We start from the raw sequence: 19744 nt of genomic DNA, 5'->3' as shown, positions 1-19744 counted from the left end.
GCTGTTAAAATGATTTGTTTCAAGAAGAAATCTGAAATCTTTAAAATTGCTGTGCCACTCTGAAAAAACTGAACTTGCAGGTTTTCTTTCTTCCATTCGGTTTTGGATCTGGTCCATTTTCTACCTACGTTTTTCGTCCAATGAGATCAACTTAATACCTTACTCTAGACAACTGGAATTCTTCACTCATTTGATTTTTCCTGGGTAGGCAATTAGGTCAGACCTTTTTAAAGATTACGAATTTCATTAAAGAGGCAGTACAATGTTTTGGGATTTGATGCAATCATCAAAATACCAACTACGAAAACTTTGCCATCTCAGTCACTCTGTAAGACAGTCAATAAACATTTGTTAAAAATTGTCTACTATGTCCCAGGCACTGAGCTAAGCCAGGGGATACAAAGAAAGGGAAAAAAGTCTCTGCTCTCAAGGAGCTCACAATGTAATAGATGCAAATAAGTAAACACAAAGAGAATAAATAGAAAATAATTAACAGAAGGAAAACAATAGAACTAAGAGGAATTGGGAAAGGCTTCCTGTAGAAAGTGGAATTTTAGTTGGGACTTGATGGAAGCCAGGAGGCAGAGATAAGAAAGGAGAACATTCCAAGGATGGAGGACAACCAGAGAAAATGCCCAGAGTCTAGAAATGGAGGGTCTTGTTTGTAAAATAGCCAGGAGGCCAATATCACTGGATTGAAGAGCATGTGGTAGGGAGAAAAGAGTGACCCAACTGGAACGGTAGGAGGGAGCTATATCATGAAGGGCTTTAAACACCAGAGGATTTTATCTTTGATTCCGGAGGTGAGAGGGAGCCACTGGAGTTTACTAAGTAGACAGAAAACATGGTTGACCTATGCTTTAGGAAAATCACTTTGACAGCTGAATGAATTATGGACTGGAGTAGGAAGATACTAGAGTTAGGCCAACTAATAAGATGATCTTCCATTTGAACTCTGTCAACTGGCAGGAATGATTCAAATCCATTTTGAGAGAAATATCTCATAATTTATGCAAGACTATAATTACTAAGACTTCTAAAACCTTAGGTTTGTTTGTCTTTAAAAAAAAAAAAGATAGGCTAAAATAACGTATAAACTTCCTATGATGTAAAATTCACTTAGTGTTCTTCCAATTGTTAAGTACCTCCAATCTCCCTAGCAAAATGTCAAGTTAGGCTAGAGTTTCTTTTCAATGGCTGTCCATGATGCTTGGAATGTTCTCTTGCCTAATCTCCAACTCTTGGCTTTCCTGGCTTCCTCGAAGTCCCAGCTAAAATCCTACCTTCTATACGTAGCCTTTTCCCAATCCCTGTTAATTATAGTACCTTCCCTTTGTTACCTACAAATTATCCTGTATATAGCTTGTTTTTACGTGGTTGTTTAGATGTTGTCTCTCCCATTAGACTGAGCTCTTTGAAAGCAGGGGCCTTCTTTTAACTTTCTCTGTATCTCCAGCACTCAGTAAAGTCACTGGCAATAACAGGAATATTTCTTGACTATGTGATCTTTTATGCTGAAGTATCTACTTCTGTCATATGCATTTTTTTCCTGGAAGAATTAATTGGAATTTAATTTTAGTGGTTACATTTCTGTCCAAATCCATGATCACTGGAAAATTCAGAAAAACTCTCACTTTTGTGTAAAAACTCCTTAATTTTCAGTCACCTCTCTTATACTAACTTTGTACTTCTCAAATACTGTTTTAATAAAATTAAATGGCTATGTTTCCTTAAAATCTTGGATTTTTCCAAATATCAGAGCAAATTCATTCCTTTTCTCAAACCACCCTGATCTAGCCATTTTCATTGTTTCTTTCTACTTGTCAGTTAACAAGAATTTATTGAGTACCCTCTTAGGACACAGTCAATTAAAGATAGTTTAAAATATACTTAGATAAAATATGCAACAGATATCAGAAGCAGAAATGGTGTATTTTTTTTTATCTTAAAAACTCAGTCCTAGTTTAATAAGATGTTATGAGAAAAACTGTCATCTTGGCATTTCTAAATCTTCCATCTATCCATTTTTGTTAGGTTACCAAAAACAAAAATTTTGAGTTTGGGGCAAGTAAATACTATTTAGTAGCTAAACAAGTCTCTTGCTTGAGAAAAACAAATGAGTCCAAGTAGAGTAATCAAAATTATCTATTTTACTTCAAACCTTTGTCTGGTTAAAAACTAGTCTCCTACCCATAGCTATGAAAGGTAAAAGATTATTTTGATATGAAACGGAAATTTTTTTTTGCACAAGCATAATTAATGCATCTATGCTAAGAAGGGAAACACCTGTGTGGGAGGGAGATCTTAATAGCAAATATTTCTGATAAGGGTTTCATATGGGAAATATATGCATATATGGATGGATGGATGTTTTAACTTTACAAAAATATATAAGACCAAAAGTCAGTGGACAAGGAAAAAGAGTTCTCAGAAAGAGAACTGTGAACTATTAACAACCATATAAAAAAAGTTCTAAATCATTAATGATGATACAAATGCAAATAACAACAACTCTGAGGTTTCACTTCAGCCAGCAAACTGACAAAGTTGACAAATTATAGAAATAGTCAATGTTAGAGGAATTGTGGAGAAATAGGCATATTAATGCATTGTTGGTGGAGCTGCAAACTGTTTCTACTATTCGGGAAAGCAATTTGGAATAATGCAAATAAACTGGCTAAAAAATTCATATTCTTTGATCCAGAGACTCCACCCGATAGGCATATACCCAGTAGTCACTCATAAAAATAGAAAGGCTCCATATATACCAAAATATTTAGAGCAGTACTTTCTGTGGCAACAAAGAACTGGAAAAAAGTAGATGTCCATCAATTTGGGAAGGGCTAAATAGTAGTACATGAATGTAATGGAACATTATTATAATAAACAACAAGCATGATGAATACTGAGAAGCACGGAAAAATTTACATAAACTGATATAAAGTAAGCAGATTCAGAAGAATAATATATACAATGAATATAACATAAAAAACAACAGAAACTAAATGTTATGATATAAAAAATGAGCTTGACCCTACTTTTTTGCACTGAGTGAAGAACGATATGTCAAATTTCTTTTCAATTAGTTGATTGGTTTTATTGAATTTTTTTCTCTTTCTTTTCTTTTTAAAAAATTCTTTGTTATAAGGGATGGCTCTTAAGGAGAGAAAGGGATAAAAAGAAATCTAGGCAATGTAAAAACTAAAAATATCAAGTTATTTTTAAAAGAACAGAAAATATGATTTCCAAACAAAACTGATTAATTTAAAGATAAAAATATTGTTAATCCTACTGACTTAAAATAATGCGGCATTCTTTAACTTAAGAAATAAGAGTAAGAGTCACAATTACAAAAAAAAGAGTTAGCAAATAAAATAGTAAGAGATTTGAGGAAAAAAATTCAAAATGAACTGAAACAGATCACAGAAAAGTACAACACAAAGTAAAAATGTTATTAAAATATCATCTAGTTTCAAAATGTAAAAATTATTCATAATTTTCTATCACAAAGCTTTATAGTAGAACAAAGGAAGAATATTTTACCTGTTTTGCAATTTCTCTTAAGCAGGCTACTCCTTGCTCAAAATTAGGGAAGGCTACTGAGCCATACTTTTGGTATTCAGGGACTGGTCTGATTTTTATCGTAGCTTCTGTAACCACACCAAGAGTTCCTAAAAAGAAGTAAGGGCAGGATTCAATTAATCATCATGCCACTTTTTATATCATATTTCTTTAAAAAAATATTTTTTATCTGAAGGAAAAAATAATTAAGTAAATGTATAAACAAAACACTTAAAATACTCAAGTAGTTCCCATAATGTTCTAAGACCTTTAGCAATATATTCATCATGTTTATATGTATATATTACACACACATACATGTATGTAGTATGTATGCATGTATGTGTTTTTTTTTAAACTTTCACCATAACTTTCATTCAGAGTAACTGAGTCACTTTTTTTCTTTTACGTGGCAGGTATAGGTGAAACCTATACAAATCAACAACTTATGAGTAGAAGTAATGTATAGTCTCAGAGGATTTCCTAAAACACCAAGAAATTACATGACTTGCTGGTAATCATAAAGCTATTATGTGTTAAAGTCAAGACTTGCACTCAAGTCTCCCTAACTTGAAGCCTACATTAAAACACTGGATGTTTTATGCATTGGGGCAGCTATGTGGTGCAGTCAGTAGAGCACCAGCCCTGGAGTCAGGAGGACCTGAATTTAATCCAGCCTCAGATACTTAACACACTTACTAGCTGTGTGACCTTGGGCAAGTCACTTAACCCCGATTGCCCTGCCTTCCTCCCTCCAAAAAAAATTTTTAAAAAATGTTTTACGCATATGAAATTCATTAAGAGCCTACCATCATGAAGCATAAAAGGTGAAGAGAAATGCCAAGAAAGTTTTACAAGATTTATCTGAGAAAACTATAAATTTCTATACCTATGGGTGAATGGAGATGAGCGCGCGCGCGCGCGCACACACACACACACACACACAAAATGGATAAAGAGTTATAATGCAGAGTTTGTGGGAGTGACAAAATTCAGAGCAGAATTGACAGGGAATACTTCTATACATACTTATTCATACACGGAAAAGCCCAAGGCCATCCTACGCAAACTCCAATAGCTCCCTCTTACCCCTAGGAACATTCTAGGATCATTTCCCAGCAACAGAGCTGGAAAAAAATCGGGTAACCTTGACAAGTTAATTACACATTTGTTATCCAATTCCAACTGGGCCTTCAATGCAGCAAGGCAGCCCATCTCTCATTCCCTTCTCAACACTGTGTAATACAGCCTCATTCAAATGAAACTGCTCTCTCCACAATGTCCAATGATCTTACTTTCCAAATCTACTCTCAGTCCTCAATCTTCTTAACCTCTCAGAAACGTTTGATATTTTTAACCATTATCTTCTCCTGGATAGTCCTTCATCTTGGATTTAATAATATTGCTCTCTTTTGCTGTGTCTCTTACCTACATGGCCACTCCTAAATGTCCTCAGTTGAACTGTCATCCGCATCACATCCCCTGTGATGTAAACCACAGGGCTCTGTCCTATGTCCCTCTCTTCCTTCTTGGAAGACTACTTGGTGACTTCATCAGTGTCATAGGTTTAATTATCAATGCTACAGAGATGACGCAAGAGCTATACATCTAGCCAAGGTCTTTCTCCTGAGCTCCCTGAACTGATGTCTCAAAGGCCTCTCAAACTCAGAATGTCTAAAACACTCCATATATACCCAGTCAGTTAACAAATCTTTTTATTTCTAACACCACACACCACACCTCCCACCCATCCCCTTCTCTCCACCCATGCAACCACTGAATTAGTTCAAGCCCTCATCACTTCTTGCCTGGACAACTGGGATAGCTTCCTAATTGGTCTGTCTTCTTCAAATGTTTTTCCATTCCAATTCTTTTTCCAGACAGTTGCCAAAGTGATTTTCCTAAAGTACAGGTCTGACTATGTCTTTAGTAAACCCTCTATTACTTCTAAGAGTAAAAATGAACTCCTGTTTGTCATTAAAGCCTTTCACAATCTGTCCCCAATCCACTTTTCTACCGTTATTGCACACTGCTCCTCTTTACATACTCTAGTCAATCTGACCTTTGTACTATTCCTTCTGTCTCTGTACCTTTGTATAAAGTACTGTTGGGAATGTATTCTCACAAACTTACTCTCATGAACATACATCCAGGACTCACGAATTTCCTTAAGGTTTTAGCCCAAGTGCCAACTTCTGTATGAATCCTTTCCTATTCCCCACAGCTGCTAGTACATACTGCCACCATTCTGTTTTGTACACACATGTTCTCCTTCCTTGAGGGCTGAGAATATTTCATTTTTGTCTTTAATGTCTGGCCCAGAAGAGGGTCTTAACAAATGCTGTTGAATAACTGGACCTCCATGTTATAAAAGGCAATCTTCCAGCTTCTATTTCCCTGGTCCTAGTGATTTAATAGCCACTAAGAAGAAAAAATCCTATTTCTCCCTATACTTTGATTCCTCCCTAGCTTGGCCCAACCCTTACAATTTCAGTATCTTCTTCTGTCTCCCATCTCTCTGGAAACCCCCTACTGCATTGTTAACAACAAATCTCATTTCTTATCTCTTTAAATTCCTACTCATTCTGTCTTCTTGCTCTAACAAAAAAACTGGTTCTTTCCAGAGGCTAATGAATCCCAGGATCACCCTCTTAAGCAGTAGGTTCTCCTTCATTTATGTACTCTGTAGTGTTAGTCTGGAAGGGGAAAAAATGTGTGTTTCTGGTTCCTTACTCTCATTTCCAGATTATGCCTTTGTCGTTCTCACTTAACAGTCCATCCACCTTCATGGTTTTTTTTGTTTTTTACCAATTCCAAATCCTTGCTGCAGTCACCCACCAAACTCCAGGTCATTTTCTCACTTTTTTTCAAGGAGATCAGTATTTGGCTTACAGTATCTCTCCATCCAAAACCCCAATCTAATAGTTAGTAATTTCAATATACATGCTGCTATTCCTTCTAAAAATCAAGGCTCTCGGGGGGTGGAGCCAAGATGGCAGCTGGAAAGCAGGGACTTGCGTGAGCTCCCCTCCAGGTCCCTACAAACACCTACAAAAAATGGCTCTGAACAAATTCTAGAACTGCAGAACCCACGAAATAGCAGGGGGAAGCAGGGCTCCAGCCCAGGGCAGTCTGGATAGTTGCAGGGTAAGGTCTATTGCACGGAACTGGGAGCGGAGCAGAGCAGAGCCCAGTGTGAGCCGTGCCTGGACCAACCACACCTGGAGCCGGGCTGAACAGGCCCTAGCGCCCTGAATCAGGGAGCTGTGGCAGTTACCAGACTTCTCAACCCACAAACACCAAAGACAACAGAGAAGGTTAGTGGGAAAAGCTGCTGCGACAAAGTGAAAGGAGTTCCCAGTTTGGCCACTGCCTCAGGGACAGTGAAGGTAGTGCAGCTCTGAGGCTGCTTACAGAGCTACAGCTGCAGTTGCTTCTGGCCCCAGGCCCACCTGGGGGGAGGAATTAAGTGGCAGATATGGGCAGGAGTGCAGAGCCAGCTTAGATCTGAGTCAGGTCCAGGTTGGCGGTTCTTGGGGGAGAAGTAGCACTGGTGTAGCAGAGCTTGTTGTGTAGAAATAACTCCGAAAAAATAAACAGCGCAGCCCCTCAAGCTTGGGACAAAATACTCTATACTCTACAAGCAGTCATACCCCGACAAAAAACTCTAGGGTAAAGTAAGTTGGCTGGGGACGTGGCCAGGCAGCGAAAACAGTCTCAGATTCAGAGTCAGTCTTTGGAATCTTTCTTTGGTGACAAAAAAGACCAAAACATACAGCCAGAAGAAGGCAACAAAGTCAAAGAGCCTACATCAAAAGCCTCCAAGAAAAACATGAACTGGTCCCAAGTCATGGAAGAGTTCAAAAAGGATTTGGAAAAGAAAGTGAGAGAAGTAGAGGAAAAATTGGGAAGAGAAATGAGAGTGATGCAAGAAAACCACGAAAAACAAGTCAGTGACTACCTAAAGGAGACCCAAAAAAATACTGAAGAAAATAACACCTTAAAAAATAGACTAACTGAAATGACAAAAGAGCTCCAAAAAGCCAACAAGGAGAAGAATGCCTTGAAAGGCAGAATTAGCCAAATGGAAAAGGAGGTCCAAAAGACCACTGAAGAAAATACTACCTTGAAAATTAGACTGGAGTATGTGGAACCTAGTGGTTTTATGAGAAATCAAGATATTATAAAACAGAACCAAAGGAATGAAAAAATGGAAGACAATGTCAAATATCTCACTGGAAAAACCACTGATCTGGAAAATAGATCCAGGAGAGAGAATTTAAAAATTATTGGACTACCTGAAAGCCATGATCAAAAAAAGAGCCTAGATATCATCTTCCAAGAAATTATCAAGGAAAACTGCCCTGATATTCTAGAGCCAGAGGGTAAAATAGAAATTGAAAGACTCCAACGATCGCCTTCTGAAAAAGATCGCAAAAAAAAAACTCCTAGGAATATTGTGGCCAAATTCCAGAGCTCCCAGATCAAGGAGAAAATACTGCAAGCAGCCAGAAAGAAACCATTTGAGTATTGTGGAAACATAATCAGGATAACACAAAATCTAGCAGCTTTTACATTAAGGGATCAAAGGACTTGGAATATGGTATTCTGGAGGTCAATGGAGCTAGGATTAAAACCTACCCAGCAAAACTGAGTATCATGCTCCAAGGCAAAATATGGATTTTCAATAAAATAGAGGACTTTCAAGCTTTCTCAGTGAAAAGACCAGAGCTGAATAGAAAATTTGACTTTCAAACACAAAATCAAGAGAAGCATGAAAAGGTAAACAAGAAAGAGAAATCATAAGGGACTTACTAAAGTTGAACTGTGTTGTTTACATTCCTACATGAAAAGATGATGTGTATAATTCATAAGACCTCAGTATTAGGGTAGCTGAAGGGAATATATATGTATACATGTATGTACATATGTACATATGTACATACATGTATAGAGAGAGAAGGGGGAGGGAGGGAGAGAGGAAGAGAGGGCACAGGGTGAATTGAAAATGAAGGGATGATATCTAAAAAAATAAAATCAAATTAAGGGATGAGAGAGGAATATATTGAGAGAGGGAGAAAGGGAGAGATAGAATGGGGTACATTATCTCGCATAAAAGTGGCAAGAAAAAGCAGTTCTGTAGGAAGGGAAGAGGGGGCAGGTGAGGGGGAATGAGTGAATCTTGCTCTCATCAGATTTGACCTGAGGAGGGAATTGTAATTACCCACTCAATTGGGTATCTTATCCCACAGGAAAGTAGGAGGAAGGAGATAAAAAAGGGGGGACGACAGAAGGGAGGGCAGATAGGCGGAGGAGGTAATCAAAAACAAACACTTTCGAAAAGGGACAGGGTCAAGGGAGAAAACTGAATAAAGGGGGATAGGATAGGAAGGAGCAAAATATAGTTAGTCTTTTACAACATGAGTACTGTGGAAGGGTTTTACATAAAGATACACATGTAGCCTATGTTGAATTGCCTGCCTTCTTAGGGCGGGTGGGAGGGGAGGGAAGAGGAGAGAAAATTTGGAACTCAAAGTTTTAAAAACAAATGTTCAAAAAATTGTTTTTGCATGCAACTAGGAAATAAGATATACAGGCAATGGGGCATAGAAATTTATCTTGCCCTACAAGAAAGTAAGGGAAAAAGGGATGGGGGGAGGGAGTGGGGGTGACAGAAGGGAGGGCTGACTTGGGAACATGGCAACCAGAATATATGCCATCTTGGAGTGGGGGGAGGGTAGAAATGGGGAGAAAACTTGTAATTCAAACTCCTGTGAAAATCAATGCTGAAAACTTTAAAAAAGGGAAAAATAAAAATCAAGCCTCTCAATTCATCACTCTTCTAGTTTTAATCCCCTTCTATCTACTGGTTTCTTCTTGCCTTCAACAAAGATACTCAGATCCCTCTCATGACTAACAAACTTTCCCTTAATTTTGCCATCACCCCTAGCTATCCAGCAAAAAAGGTTGTTCATCCTTCATTTTCAAAGAGGACCAAAGACAACACAGGGCAATGTCTTAACTTGTGTGTGACTTGGACTGAAGTAAGGCAGAGTTGTACAAAGTCATCAACCTCACTCTCTCTTCCAGAGTCACTGAAGTCCAGTGGCAAAACAAAAGTCAGAACAACTAGTGATGGCCTGGGATGCAGCAGATGATCTTGGCATCTTCGATGTCTGACCAAACTCTAAGCGTTCCACAGAGCCTGCTTCAGCTTGTCTTCATGGCTGTTGGAACACAATTGTTCCAAATTTGTTCCCGAATTGAACCCAATTTGAACCCAATCTGCCAGGAAAAGTGATCACATGCGCAGGTAGACATCCCCCTAATTCACATGGGGGTCTGAGGTCTATCAGTTACCTTCAACCTAGTTTAGCCCATCTGCTGAGACAGTTTTACTGGAGTGTGGCCACTATAGCCTTGTGGAGCCACAGCTATCTTCTAGTACTTCTCAAAAGAGCCTAATTCGTCTCACTGCCTCTTCTTCTCTCCCTTTCCAATCCATCCCCCCACAGAGCTGCCAAATTAATCTTCCAAAGATATGTTTGTCCTTTTCATTCTTCTGGCTCAAAAATCTTCAAGGTCTCCTTTTTGCCTTTTAGGATTAATACGGAACGCTTAGCCTCGCATTCAGAACTCTATGATCTGGGTCCCAACTCTAGTGGGCCATATTTCATGTTCCCCTCCACATACCCTCCATTTCAAACTTGACTACAAGCATTTCCTTGTACCTGACCTTCTTTGCCACCACGACTTCATGCAAGTGATGCACAAAGCAGGAGAGATTTCTCACATAAGGCCTTTCCTGGTCCTCCTTATTTTTAGTGCTTTCTCTTCTGAAACTACTTTTTCGTTTACATTATTACTTTGTATATATTTGGATTTACTTAACTCTGACCATACTGAATACCTCCAGAGGAATGTAAATTCTCTAAAAAAGGCTCTTTTATTTTTACATTCCCAGAGCCATACAAACAATAAGTACTCAATAAACATTAAGACAAAAGCGAGTAGGAATTCATATCATGCCACTTCATTTTTCTTTCTTGATTAAGTTACTTAGGTTGTCAAGACAGAGCTAAATAAAATACTTTAATTCCAGAGAGGCTTGGGACCATGATAAGCATGTTGAGTAAATAGTTTTTAGAAATACCAGAAATTAATTTATCCTCAAATTTATCTTAGCCATGATACTCTACTTCACCAGCCCCAACTTTACATGGTACAAAACTGGGATGAAAAATTTAAGAGCCTTCGATTTTAGGAGATCAAACCATGCACTCTCCTGGGCACCTGTCTGCACCTATTGCAACTGCAATAGCTCCATATTGGTTAAAGAACTCTAACTGAGCTTGGGCTTCGCTTGCTTTGGAAGCTGAGCAGCTTGATGCACACGATGACAGCTTAAGCCCCACAATTTGTTTTATAACACTTCTTGTCATCGTTTACTGGCAAAATTATTTCTTCTCACCTACTCCTTTAAAGGTGGATAACCATCAAGTCCATGGCAGGGAACTGATTAGTGTTCCAGTGCTTACCAGATGGGTTATTTATCCATAATAAGCTATTCCAGATCGGCTACTGTTTGTTATTTCCTACAGAAATATATAGAACGTTTATCAAGTACAATTAGAGAGCAATTGCCAAGAAAAAGGAAATGAAACACAAAATATTAATAGGTTAGAATGTGACAGAAAAGCATCTAGTAGTCACACAAGACCAAAAACCCGCCATGTCTGGGGCATTGACAAAAGAACAAGCATGAAACAGATATGGGAGGAAAAGAAAAAGCACCAAACTAAAAAACAAGGATCCCCTTGTTCAGGTTGGCTAAGGCTTTGTCAGAGATACTGCACCCCATTCTGTGTCCCACAGTTTAGGTGAAACACATAAAAGCTAATGAGATAGAGAATGTGTGCACAGAGCACTACTAAAAATATCATAAAAGACCAGAGCTTGCAACCTTGCTAACATCAGGGACACTAGGCACTTTCACCCTCCACACCCGTTCTCATCTCATGATTCACACAGACACTAACCTAATTCAGGCCTCTGTCACCTTGTGTCTGGACTCATGCAGAAGCCTAACAGGACTCTGGATTCCAGGCTCTACCTTTCTCCAGACTTGCTGACAAAAATAATCCTCCTAAGACGACAAATCTGACCATGTCGCTCTTCCCTCCTCAAAGATCTTCAGCAGCTCCCTTTTACTTTTAGGATAAAATACAAACTTCTCAACCAGGCATTCTAAATCCTTCACAATCTGCCTCCAGGCTATTTTTTGAGGTTTACTTCACTGTTCAAATCAATTCAATTCAAAAGCATTTATTAAGCACTTAGTAGATGTCAAGCATTGCTATGTTATGGGATCAAAGGGGGAAATCAAAACATCTCCTGTCCTCAAGGAGCGTTCTCTGAATTCCAAGCTGGTCCACTTGTTGCACCCTATACTGGACACTCTTGTTCTAGCTTCTGCGCTTTGCAAGACTATTACCACTGCCCAAAAGGTAGCAGACTGATCCTTGAGGAATTCTTTCCTGCTATCTTCTATTTTTCCTGCTATGCTACCCCCTAGCTCTCTTCCCTCTCAAGAAATTATAGATTATATAACATGAAAATGGCTAAATAGGATCTGGATAGAAGGTAAGCCCCCTAAAGGCCAGGATTATTTTGTTTTGTTATCTATTCTCAGTGCCAAGCATGTACCAGATACTTAGAGTCTTTAAAAACCTGACTCTAACCAATCTTTCCAGTCTCATCACACATCTGTTCACATGCCTAGCCACACTAGTCACCTTGATGGTGCTCTCATACGACATCCCATCTTCTGTCTTCATGCCTTTCAACAGGCTGTCTGGCTGCCATGGCTGGAATTCCCTCTCTTCTCACCTCCACATCTTAGAGACGGTTTCCTTGCAAGCTCAGCATAAATACTACCTCTTCCACTGTTGCTGACCATCCCAGCTGCTTGCTGGTGTCTTCCTGTGCTTAGTTTGTACATAAGTTTATGCAGACATGTTGTTTCATTCTATAAAATGTAACTTACTCCCTCAGAGAAGGCAAAGACTATTGAATTTTTGCCTCTGTATTGCCAGAACATAAAGGGGCTCTGGGGACAGTGCAGAGTTCTAATAAATACTTGTTGAAGGATTGATGGGGCAAAGCTAACTGACCCCTGAGAAGATCCCTTCTAATTTGGAAGCTAAAATCCTATAAGCTATGATCCTAGTAATACTTTAGTAAATGACACGGATATAGAACTTTACATTTTACAAAGTATTTCAATATTTTATCTTACTGGGTCCCCTTAACAACCTGGTTGGTGGGGTATTTATCCCCATTTTACAGATAGGAAACTAAAGTTTGGAAAAGTTAAGTGACCTGTCCAAAACTAGCAGATATAGGAGATTCACATACTAGGCTTCTGGATCCAAACGAATCACTTATTCTACTTATACCAAAGCTGCCTCAGTATTAAAAGAAATGAACAGATTTTTAAAAATTAATTAGTGTTTTACATTAGCATTTTCCCCTCTATTCAGATTTGGATCTTTATATTGCAAATCTCCTTATGGAAAGAGACCATGCCATACTATTTTGGTATCCATCTTCTGATTAGGATAGTGCTAGAAGGCAACAAGCTGTTAAACAAATATGTTAAACACCTGATCCCTGTACATATTTTCACACAAAGATTTTATAATATATAAATATGAATATTTTCTATTCATTTTTAAAAATCTTTTTTGTTGTTCAGTCATTTTTCAATCACATCTGACTCTTCAGGACTCCATCTGGGGTTTTCTTGGCAAAGATACTACAGGAGTTTGCCATTTCCTTCTCCAGCTCATTTTATAGATGAGGAAACTGAGGCAAACAGGATTAAGTGACTTGCCCAGGGTCACACAGCTACTAAGTGTCCGAGGCCAGAACTCAGGTTTGGCACTCTATCCACTGCGCCACCTAGTTGACTCCTTTAAAAATCCATGCTGTAATTATTTTTTGTTTCAAAGCATTCATTTTATTACTAAAAATACAAACTTCAATTACAACACTACCTCTAAAAGTTAAGTAAGGAGTTGAAAAGAAGCTTCAGTGTCTGGAATACACTTGAGAAGGCTCTACAACAGAACTGACCTCCTGACCTCCTTTCAGACGTTTATTGGTAACTTGTAGGTAGGTAGAATGTACCTGTCTACAAAAGCAGCAAATTTGCTCAAGGTGTTGTTCCATCCTCCTAGTAATAAAGATCTAATTAAAGTAACCAAGAATTCTACCTGTAAATGATGGTTTAGACTCAAGAGTTGGTTGTTTTACTTGATGTGAGAGGTCAGAAGAACACCTAAACCATACCAAAGATTCTAGGGTGGAAAACCTCAACTATTCACTTTACCCTATTTTTACCAAAAGATACTTTCCCATCATCCAATTCTAGAATAAAATTACTAAAAGAAAAAAAAAATTGGCTTTTTGCAAATAAAATTGAATCAAATAAACTATCAAGAAATGTTAGACAGCCTTTTAAAAATATGACAGAGGGCCATTTCTCTCAACAAGGTCATTAAAGCATTTGATATAATAGTCCATCTCTTCAATGACTTTAAATAGAAATTCTCTTCAGAAATATAAAATAGCTCTGCCATACTTTCGGAAGAAAACAGTAGTAAATGCCTAAGACTCTGTACTACTAACAATGTCAAGGGACACGGCTGAGGATGGAAATAGGATAACACCTATGCTTGCTCCCATCTTCTTCTCCAATAGTAGATCATAAGATCTAGAGATAAAAGGAACTTTAGAGATCATCCATATCAGGAGTCCTTAATCTAGGGTCCATGAACTTTAAAAAAAAAACAAAAAAAAAACCCCAACACTTTGATAACTATTTCAATATAATTAGTTTCCTTTCTAATACTATATCAAGCTGGCTTCCTTTAAAGTCCTATATATTTTCACTTTATGTGTTAAAAACGTAATTTTTGAAAAGAGATCCACAGGCTTTACCAGACTGCCACAGAGGTCTTTGACACAAAAAATGGTTAAAAAAACCCTGATCTACATCAACTCTCTCATTTCAGAGACTAAGAAATGGAGGCCCAGAGAGATCAAGTGGTTTATTTAGGCTCCTAATGACTGGCTCATCTTCAAGGATCAACTAGTCCTGAAATCAGTAAATATACTTGTAATAAGCACATAGCAGGGATTAAAATATTTGCTGATTTAGGAGAACCTGTGCAGGTCTTAGAGGAAAAGGCAACTGTAAAAATAAAATAGGCAAATAGGGCTATCATGTGCATAATTTTTAACGTAACCTCTGCATAAAAATGATGTAAAAATAAGATGTGTTCAAGTCCTTAGAAGAAAGGCTTTTATAAATTAATAAATCAAAAAACTTTGCCCATCATGTAGTCCAACCTTTAAGAGAAACCTTTTCTTTCTGTAGTAACAATCTGTACTCAAGTCAAAGTGATATTCCTAAGGCACAAGTCTAACTACTTCACTTCCCTGCTCAAAAAGGTCCAGGAGCTCCTTATTGCTTCTACGATAAAATATAAAAAAAATGTTAGGCATCTAAAGCTCCTCCCAATCTGGTTCCAGCCTGCCTGTCTAGACTTATTACAAACTACTTCCCTTCATAAACTCTATGTTCTAGGCAAACTTTCTTTCTTGCTATTTCACTTTCATAACATTCCATCTCCTTCCTTTGCATGGGCTCAACCTCGGTTGCTGACATGTGTTTGATTCATTACCTCCCATGGACTATATCCTCTTCCTTCCTCTCTCTCCCTCCTCCCCCCTTATTCTCATGGTGATCATAATAATGATGAAAGTAATAAACAGTTTATATACATATATATATATATATATGTAGGTATATACACAACTTTGCAAAGGTGAATATTAATGTTTGCTGATTTGCACTGACTCATTCTTAAAGATACTTGATGGACTGGAGTGTTACTGCGTGATGAATCTGTCTCCCCCGCCCCGCCCCCCACCCAACACACACACAGACACACCTCTCCGTATTTACTAGTTCCTTACCTACTTTCAAAAATACACCCAAAGTCTTCTCCATCATTAAAAAACCTTGTCATATATATCTTCCTCTCTTTCTCAGTCAAACTCCTGGAAAAAGCTGCTATACTTATTGCTTCTACTTCCTCTCCTCAATCCTTTGAAATCTGGTTTCCCACCTCATCACTCAACTGAAACTGCTCTGAAGTTACTAATGATCTCTTGATTACCAAATCTGATGTATTTCACATTGCTGACTACCCTCTCTTCCTTGACACTTTTTCCTCTGTGGGCTTTCGTTACATTATTGTCTTCTGGTGGCAAGTCACCATGTTGGAGAAATACTGGAGGAAACGTGTCAGATGAGTCAAAACACTAACTCCACTGTGACCACCTTCTTCCCTCAGACCCTGAACCCAAGTGTCTTGGGAAAAGCACTGCTTTCCGCCCAGTGCCCACAACCATCACCATCCTGGAAGCAGCCCTTATGGAGATGCAATCTACAAAGGGATCCTGCAGGGGTTGGAGCAAATGGTTTAACATGAGAGACTGATAGGATTTTTATCAGTGGAAAAGGAATAAAAGAAAAGGCATCTCCATCTGCTTTGCCACTGCATCCAAAGGAGCGCGGGACCTTTCCATCTGACTTACAGCTGAAACTTTCCACATATGCTTCCACATCATTTTGGAAGACTGAAAGTTTTCTGATAAGCTAAAGAACAATGTTCAACTCACACTAGCATTAAGTTCACTAATTAAAGAATAGTATTTGCATCACAACAAAATAATAATCAATAAAAATAAACGTCAAGAGAAGGGGGGGAAACGGATATTTGAATACAGATGATGATCCGTCCACAAAAGCAAGTTCATTTTATTAGTCTGAATGACATACAAGTGTTTGAGGATGTATAATCTCGCTCTCATAAAATGATATTTTTTTTCCTTTTTTTGTGTAATATCTATAGGATACCCCTAATTCCTTTGTCAATCTTAAGTATTAAAAGGAATGTTCATAAATACTTAAACCAGCAATTTTAGTCTAATACATCCTTCTCTAAAACTGCAGATTAAATAAAAGCAAAAAGATGAATTTTGTCATTTGAAATATAAAAGGCAAAATGTCTAAAGGAAACTTAAGACATATTTGTAGACAAAGACTTCATATCAAAATTAATAAATAATTAAAATGATAATATATGCCTTTTGTGTAATTTTTAATTTTCTTTTAATAAAATATGACTTTTATCCAAAGTTCTCTGATATTGTAACTCAAAATCTAACTTTTTTTTTAAAAAACTGAATCACTAGCTTAGTCTCTATAATATGTTTACTCTTATTTATATTTACCTTCAGATCCCAGAATGAAGTGATGGATATCAGGGCCTGCTGACATGCGAGGTACTTGACAGCTTTTTTCTATTACTCCTTTTGGTGTTACCATTTTTACATGAACCACCTGTTTCAGTACATTATACAACGTCAATTTTTATACATTTATTTTAAAATTATATATGTATATATATTCACATAGCAATAAAGTCTACATGATTTTTACAAAATATTATTATAAATATTGGCTATAAGAACAGAATCACCTATCTCATTGCCAGACTTTATTCTAACCATCAGCCTTGACTTCTAGCAGAGAGTGAAGAATAGAGAAGAGGGGTAAATTGGCTATTGTGGCCAGGTAAGAATGCTTAGTGATGAAAGCAATAAACACTCTGCAATATATACTATGTTTCAAAACTGTGAGAGAAAGAGAAGAACCAATCTAAAATAGTTCGGCAGCGTGAATAAATTCTCAGCTTAGCAAGAGTTGGAAATAAATACATAGGCAGCATTAATCTTTGGAATGGCTTTCCTGATAGATATAATAAACAGTTGAAAGAGGTCTACATATTTAATCACTGCATAAAGCCTTATGCACTTTACCAACAAAGATACCTAAGGCCTCACAAGTATTTTCTAAATTGTTTAAAAATTTTTTTCCATCTCCTACAGACTTAGGTATGGTGTCTCATAAAAGGATCTTTTTGTTCTGTTCAAAAAAAAAATGCTTCATAAGTGACTAGCAAGTGTAACAAGGGCACTTTTACACCAATACTTGGGACAGGGACAGGAACTAGGCCAGTGATTTTATTGGTATAATGAATTCCCAGATGAGGAAACTCCTTCTAGTAGAATAAGTCAGCAACTTCTCTATAACATACAATCTTCAAGAGCTGCCTAAAGTTGAGTTAAGGAACTTGCCAAGAGCCATAGAGCCAGGGAGACAGATCATGAACGCAGGTCTTCCTCATTCTAATGCCAACTATACAGTGCCACTCGACAATATCTGGGTGATCACAATTATGACAGTGTCCTTTAACTTTTCAGTCATGGTTTGAAGGGATATAATAGTAAGTTCCACTTTAAATCAATCAGTATACAGATTTGTTGGCAATAACTTATCTTTTCCCAATCAAAAAAAACTCAAGGAAGGTAGACTACAAGGAATAAAATCCAATAGGCTAATTGAAAGTATTTGCCACTCACAGAAAATAAATTAACTGTTAAAAACTTTGGAACTTATGGGTTGCGAAATCAGATGGAGGCAAAGCTGCCAAAAGACAACACCTCCATAATCTTAGAGGTTAAAAGCTCTATAAAAATGCTTGCAAAAGTTAACAAAGTCAATAAAGTAAAAATATGGAACTGACCAAGTTACATTGATAGTACCAAAATGATAATTAATTGAATTCAATCTGAGATTTTTTTTTTGCATAGAAAGATTTCATTTCATAAAAACAAAAAATAATTCTTTTTTTTCTTATTTTAGAAGAGTGGGAATGCTTAAAAAAAACTTTATCTAAATAACTGAGGAGACTGAGTTTTTGTAATCAGTTTTGAAGTTATTTCAAATAATCAAATATTTCCAAAATAAAATTCTCTTAAGGAAATTTCTTTTCAGTAATGCAAATGAACCCCATGTAATAATCTCTGGAAGGGCAATCTAACCCAAAACCAAAGCTGATTTCAAAGCCAAAAGCTATGTTGCTCCCATTTACAAATATAATTTTGCTGTATCAAAACGGCTACACTCCTCCTCACTATTGAATTCCATGGTCCTGTTTTTTTAAGATTCTTTCTTAACATATTTATGAAATTTATGTGATTAAGAATTAAAAATTTACCAGGTCTTCAATATTGCCATAGATGTTTTTTTTCATGCCTGATGCTCGAGTTGATACCCATCCTCCCACGGTGCTGAATTCCTGGGAATCTGGTTCATGACCCGTACAATAACCACTTTCTTTAAGCTGAAGAATACAAAAGTAAGGCTATGTTGGTGAAAACAAGATAGTTTTATATTACACAACACATCAAGGTTGCCCATTTAAAAAACTGAATTTCATGATTTCTTTGATATTTTGATTTTTTTAACATCTAAGCAGAAAGACAAAAGAACACAGTATTTTACCATGCTAGTCATATTAGACATCTTTCTAAGAGGGAAACACCAATACATATCTGAAGAAAAATACAATGTTGAAAAATTCTTAGTTTCTATTGTGTCGACTAAAAATCTTCATTCCTCTCTCCCTACTCTTTCCTCCCTTTCATCTTAAATCCAAGACTCCTTTTGTGTGTAAAGGTACAGAGTACATTTAAACACATATGGAAAGAAAATTATGTTTAAATAACTGCCAACTTCACCTAAACACTTCCAATAAATAAAGCATTTAATCTCTCATTCTCTCTACCTTAATGTGATATGCAGCAAGTCTGCAGAAAATCTGAGCAAATTGCCTGTACTTAATTCTCTCAAGGAGTGATGTGTTTTAATGTACAGCCATCTGGCCAGGTTTCCTGTACGCAATATCATCATCTACTTGTGATGCAGATCATGCATTCCTGTACATTAAATAGTCACTTGTTTCTCATTTTTCTATATTAGCTTGGCTTTGCCATCTGCACCGCACCTGAGGTTGAATGGATGCCCTTAAACTGCAGCAAAACCAAAGCAGTCCCACTGAAATAATTTTAGAGTCTCAGTAGTCCCATGTCAAATGGTACAGACATCACCATCTGCAGTATCCACTATCTACTATACTCAAGACCATCAATCTGTGTTGATCAATTTGATAATAGTCCAGTTAAGTAAGTGTTCCTATTTTTC

The 19744-nt window shown here is 37.3% G+C and overlaps 1 protein-coding gene across 1 annotated transcript in view; it reads right to left on the bottom strand.

The window, feature by feature from the left end:
• AGPS (alkylglycerone phosphate synthase) overlaps positions 1-19744 on the bottom strand; it is a 153781-nt gene that overhangs the window by 63322 nt on the left and 70715 nt on the right. Inside the window, exons 9-11 of the mRNA XM_036743434.1 lie at positions 18759-18884; positions 16930-17038; positions 3544-3671 (exon numbers count right to left, since the gene is read on the bottom strand). Of these exons, the coding sequence (XP_036599329.1) occupies positions 3544-3671; positions 16930-17038; positions 18759-18884 (363 nt within the window). The remainder of the gene's footprint in view (positions 1-3543; positions 3672-16929; positions 17039-18758; positions 18885-19744) is intronic.

Source organism: Trichosurus vulpecula, chromosome 2 (assembly GCF_011100635.1).
Source record: "Trichosurus vulpecula isolate mTriVul1 chromosome 2, mTriVul1.pri, whole genome shotgun sequence".
NCBI lineage: Eukaryota > Metazoa > Chordata > Mammalia > Diprotodontia > Phalangeridae > Trichosurus > Trichosurus vulpecula.
The sequence above is the reverse complement of the archived record's forward strand: the minus strand, read 5'-3'. Positions and strand labels throughout refer to the sequence as shown.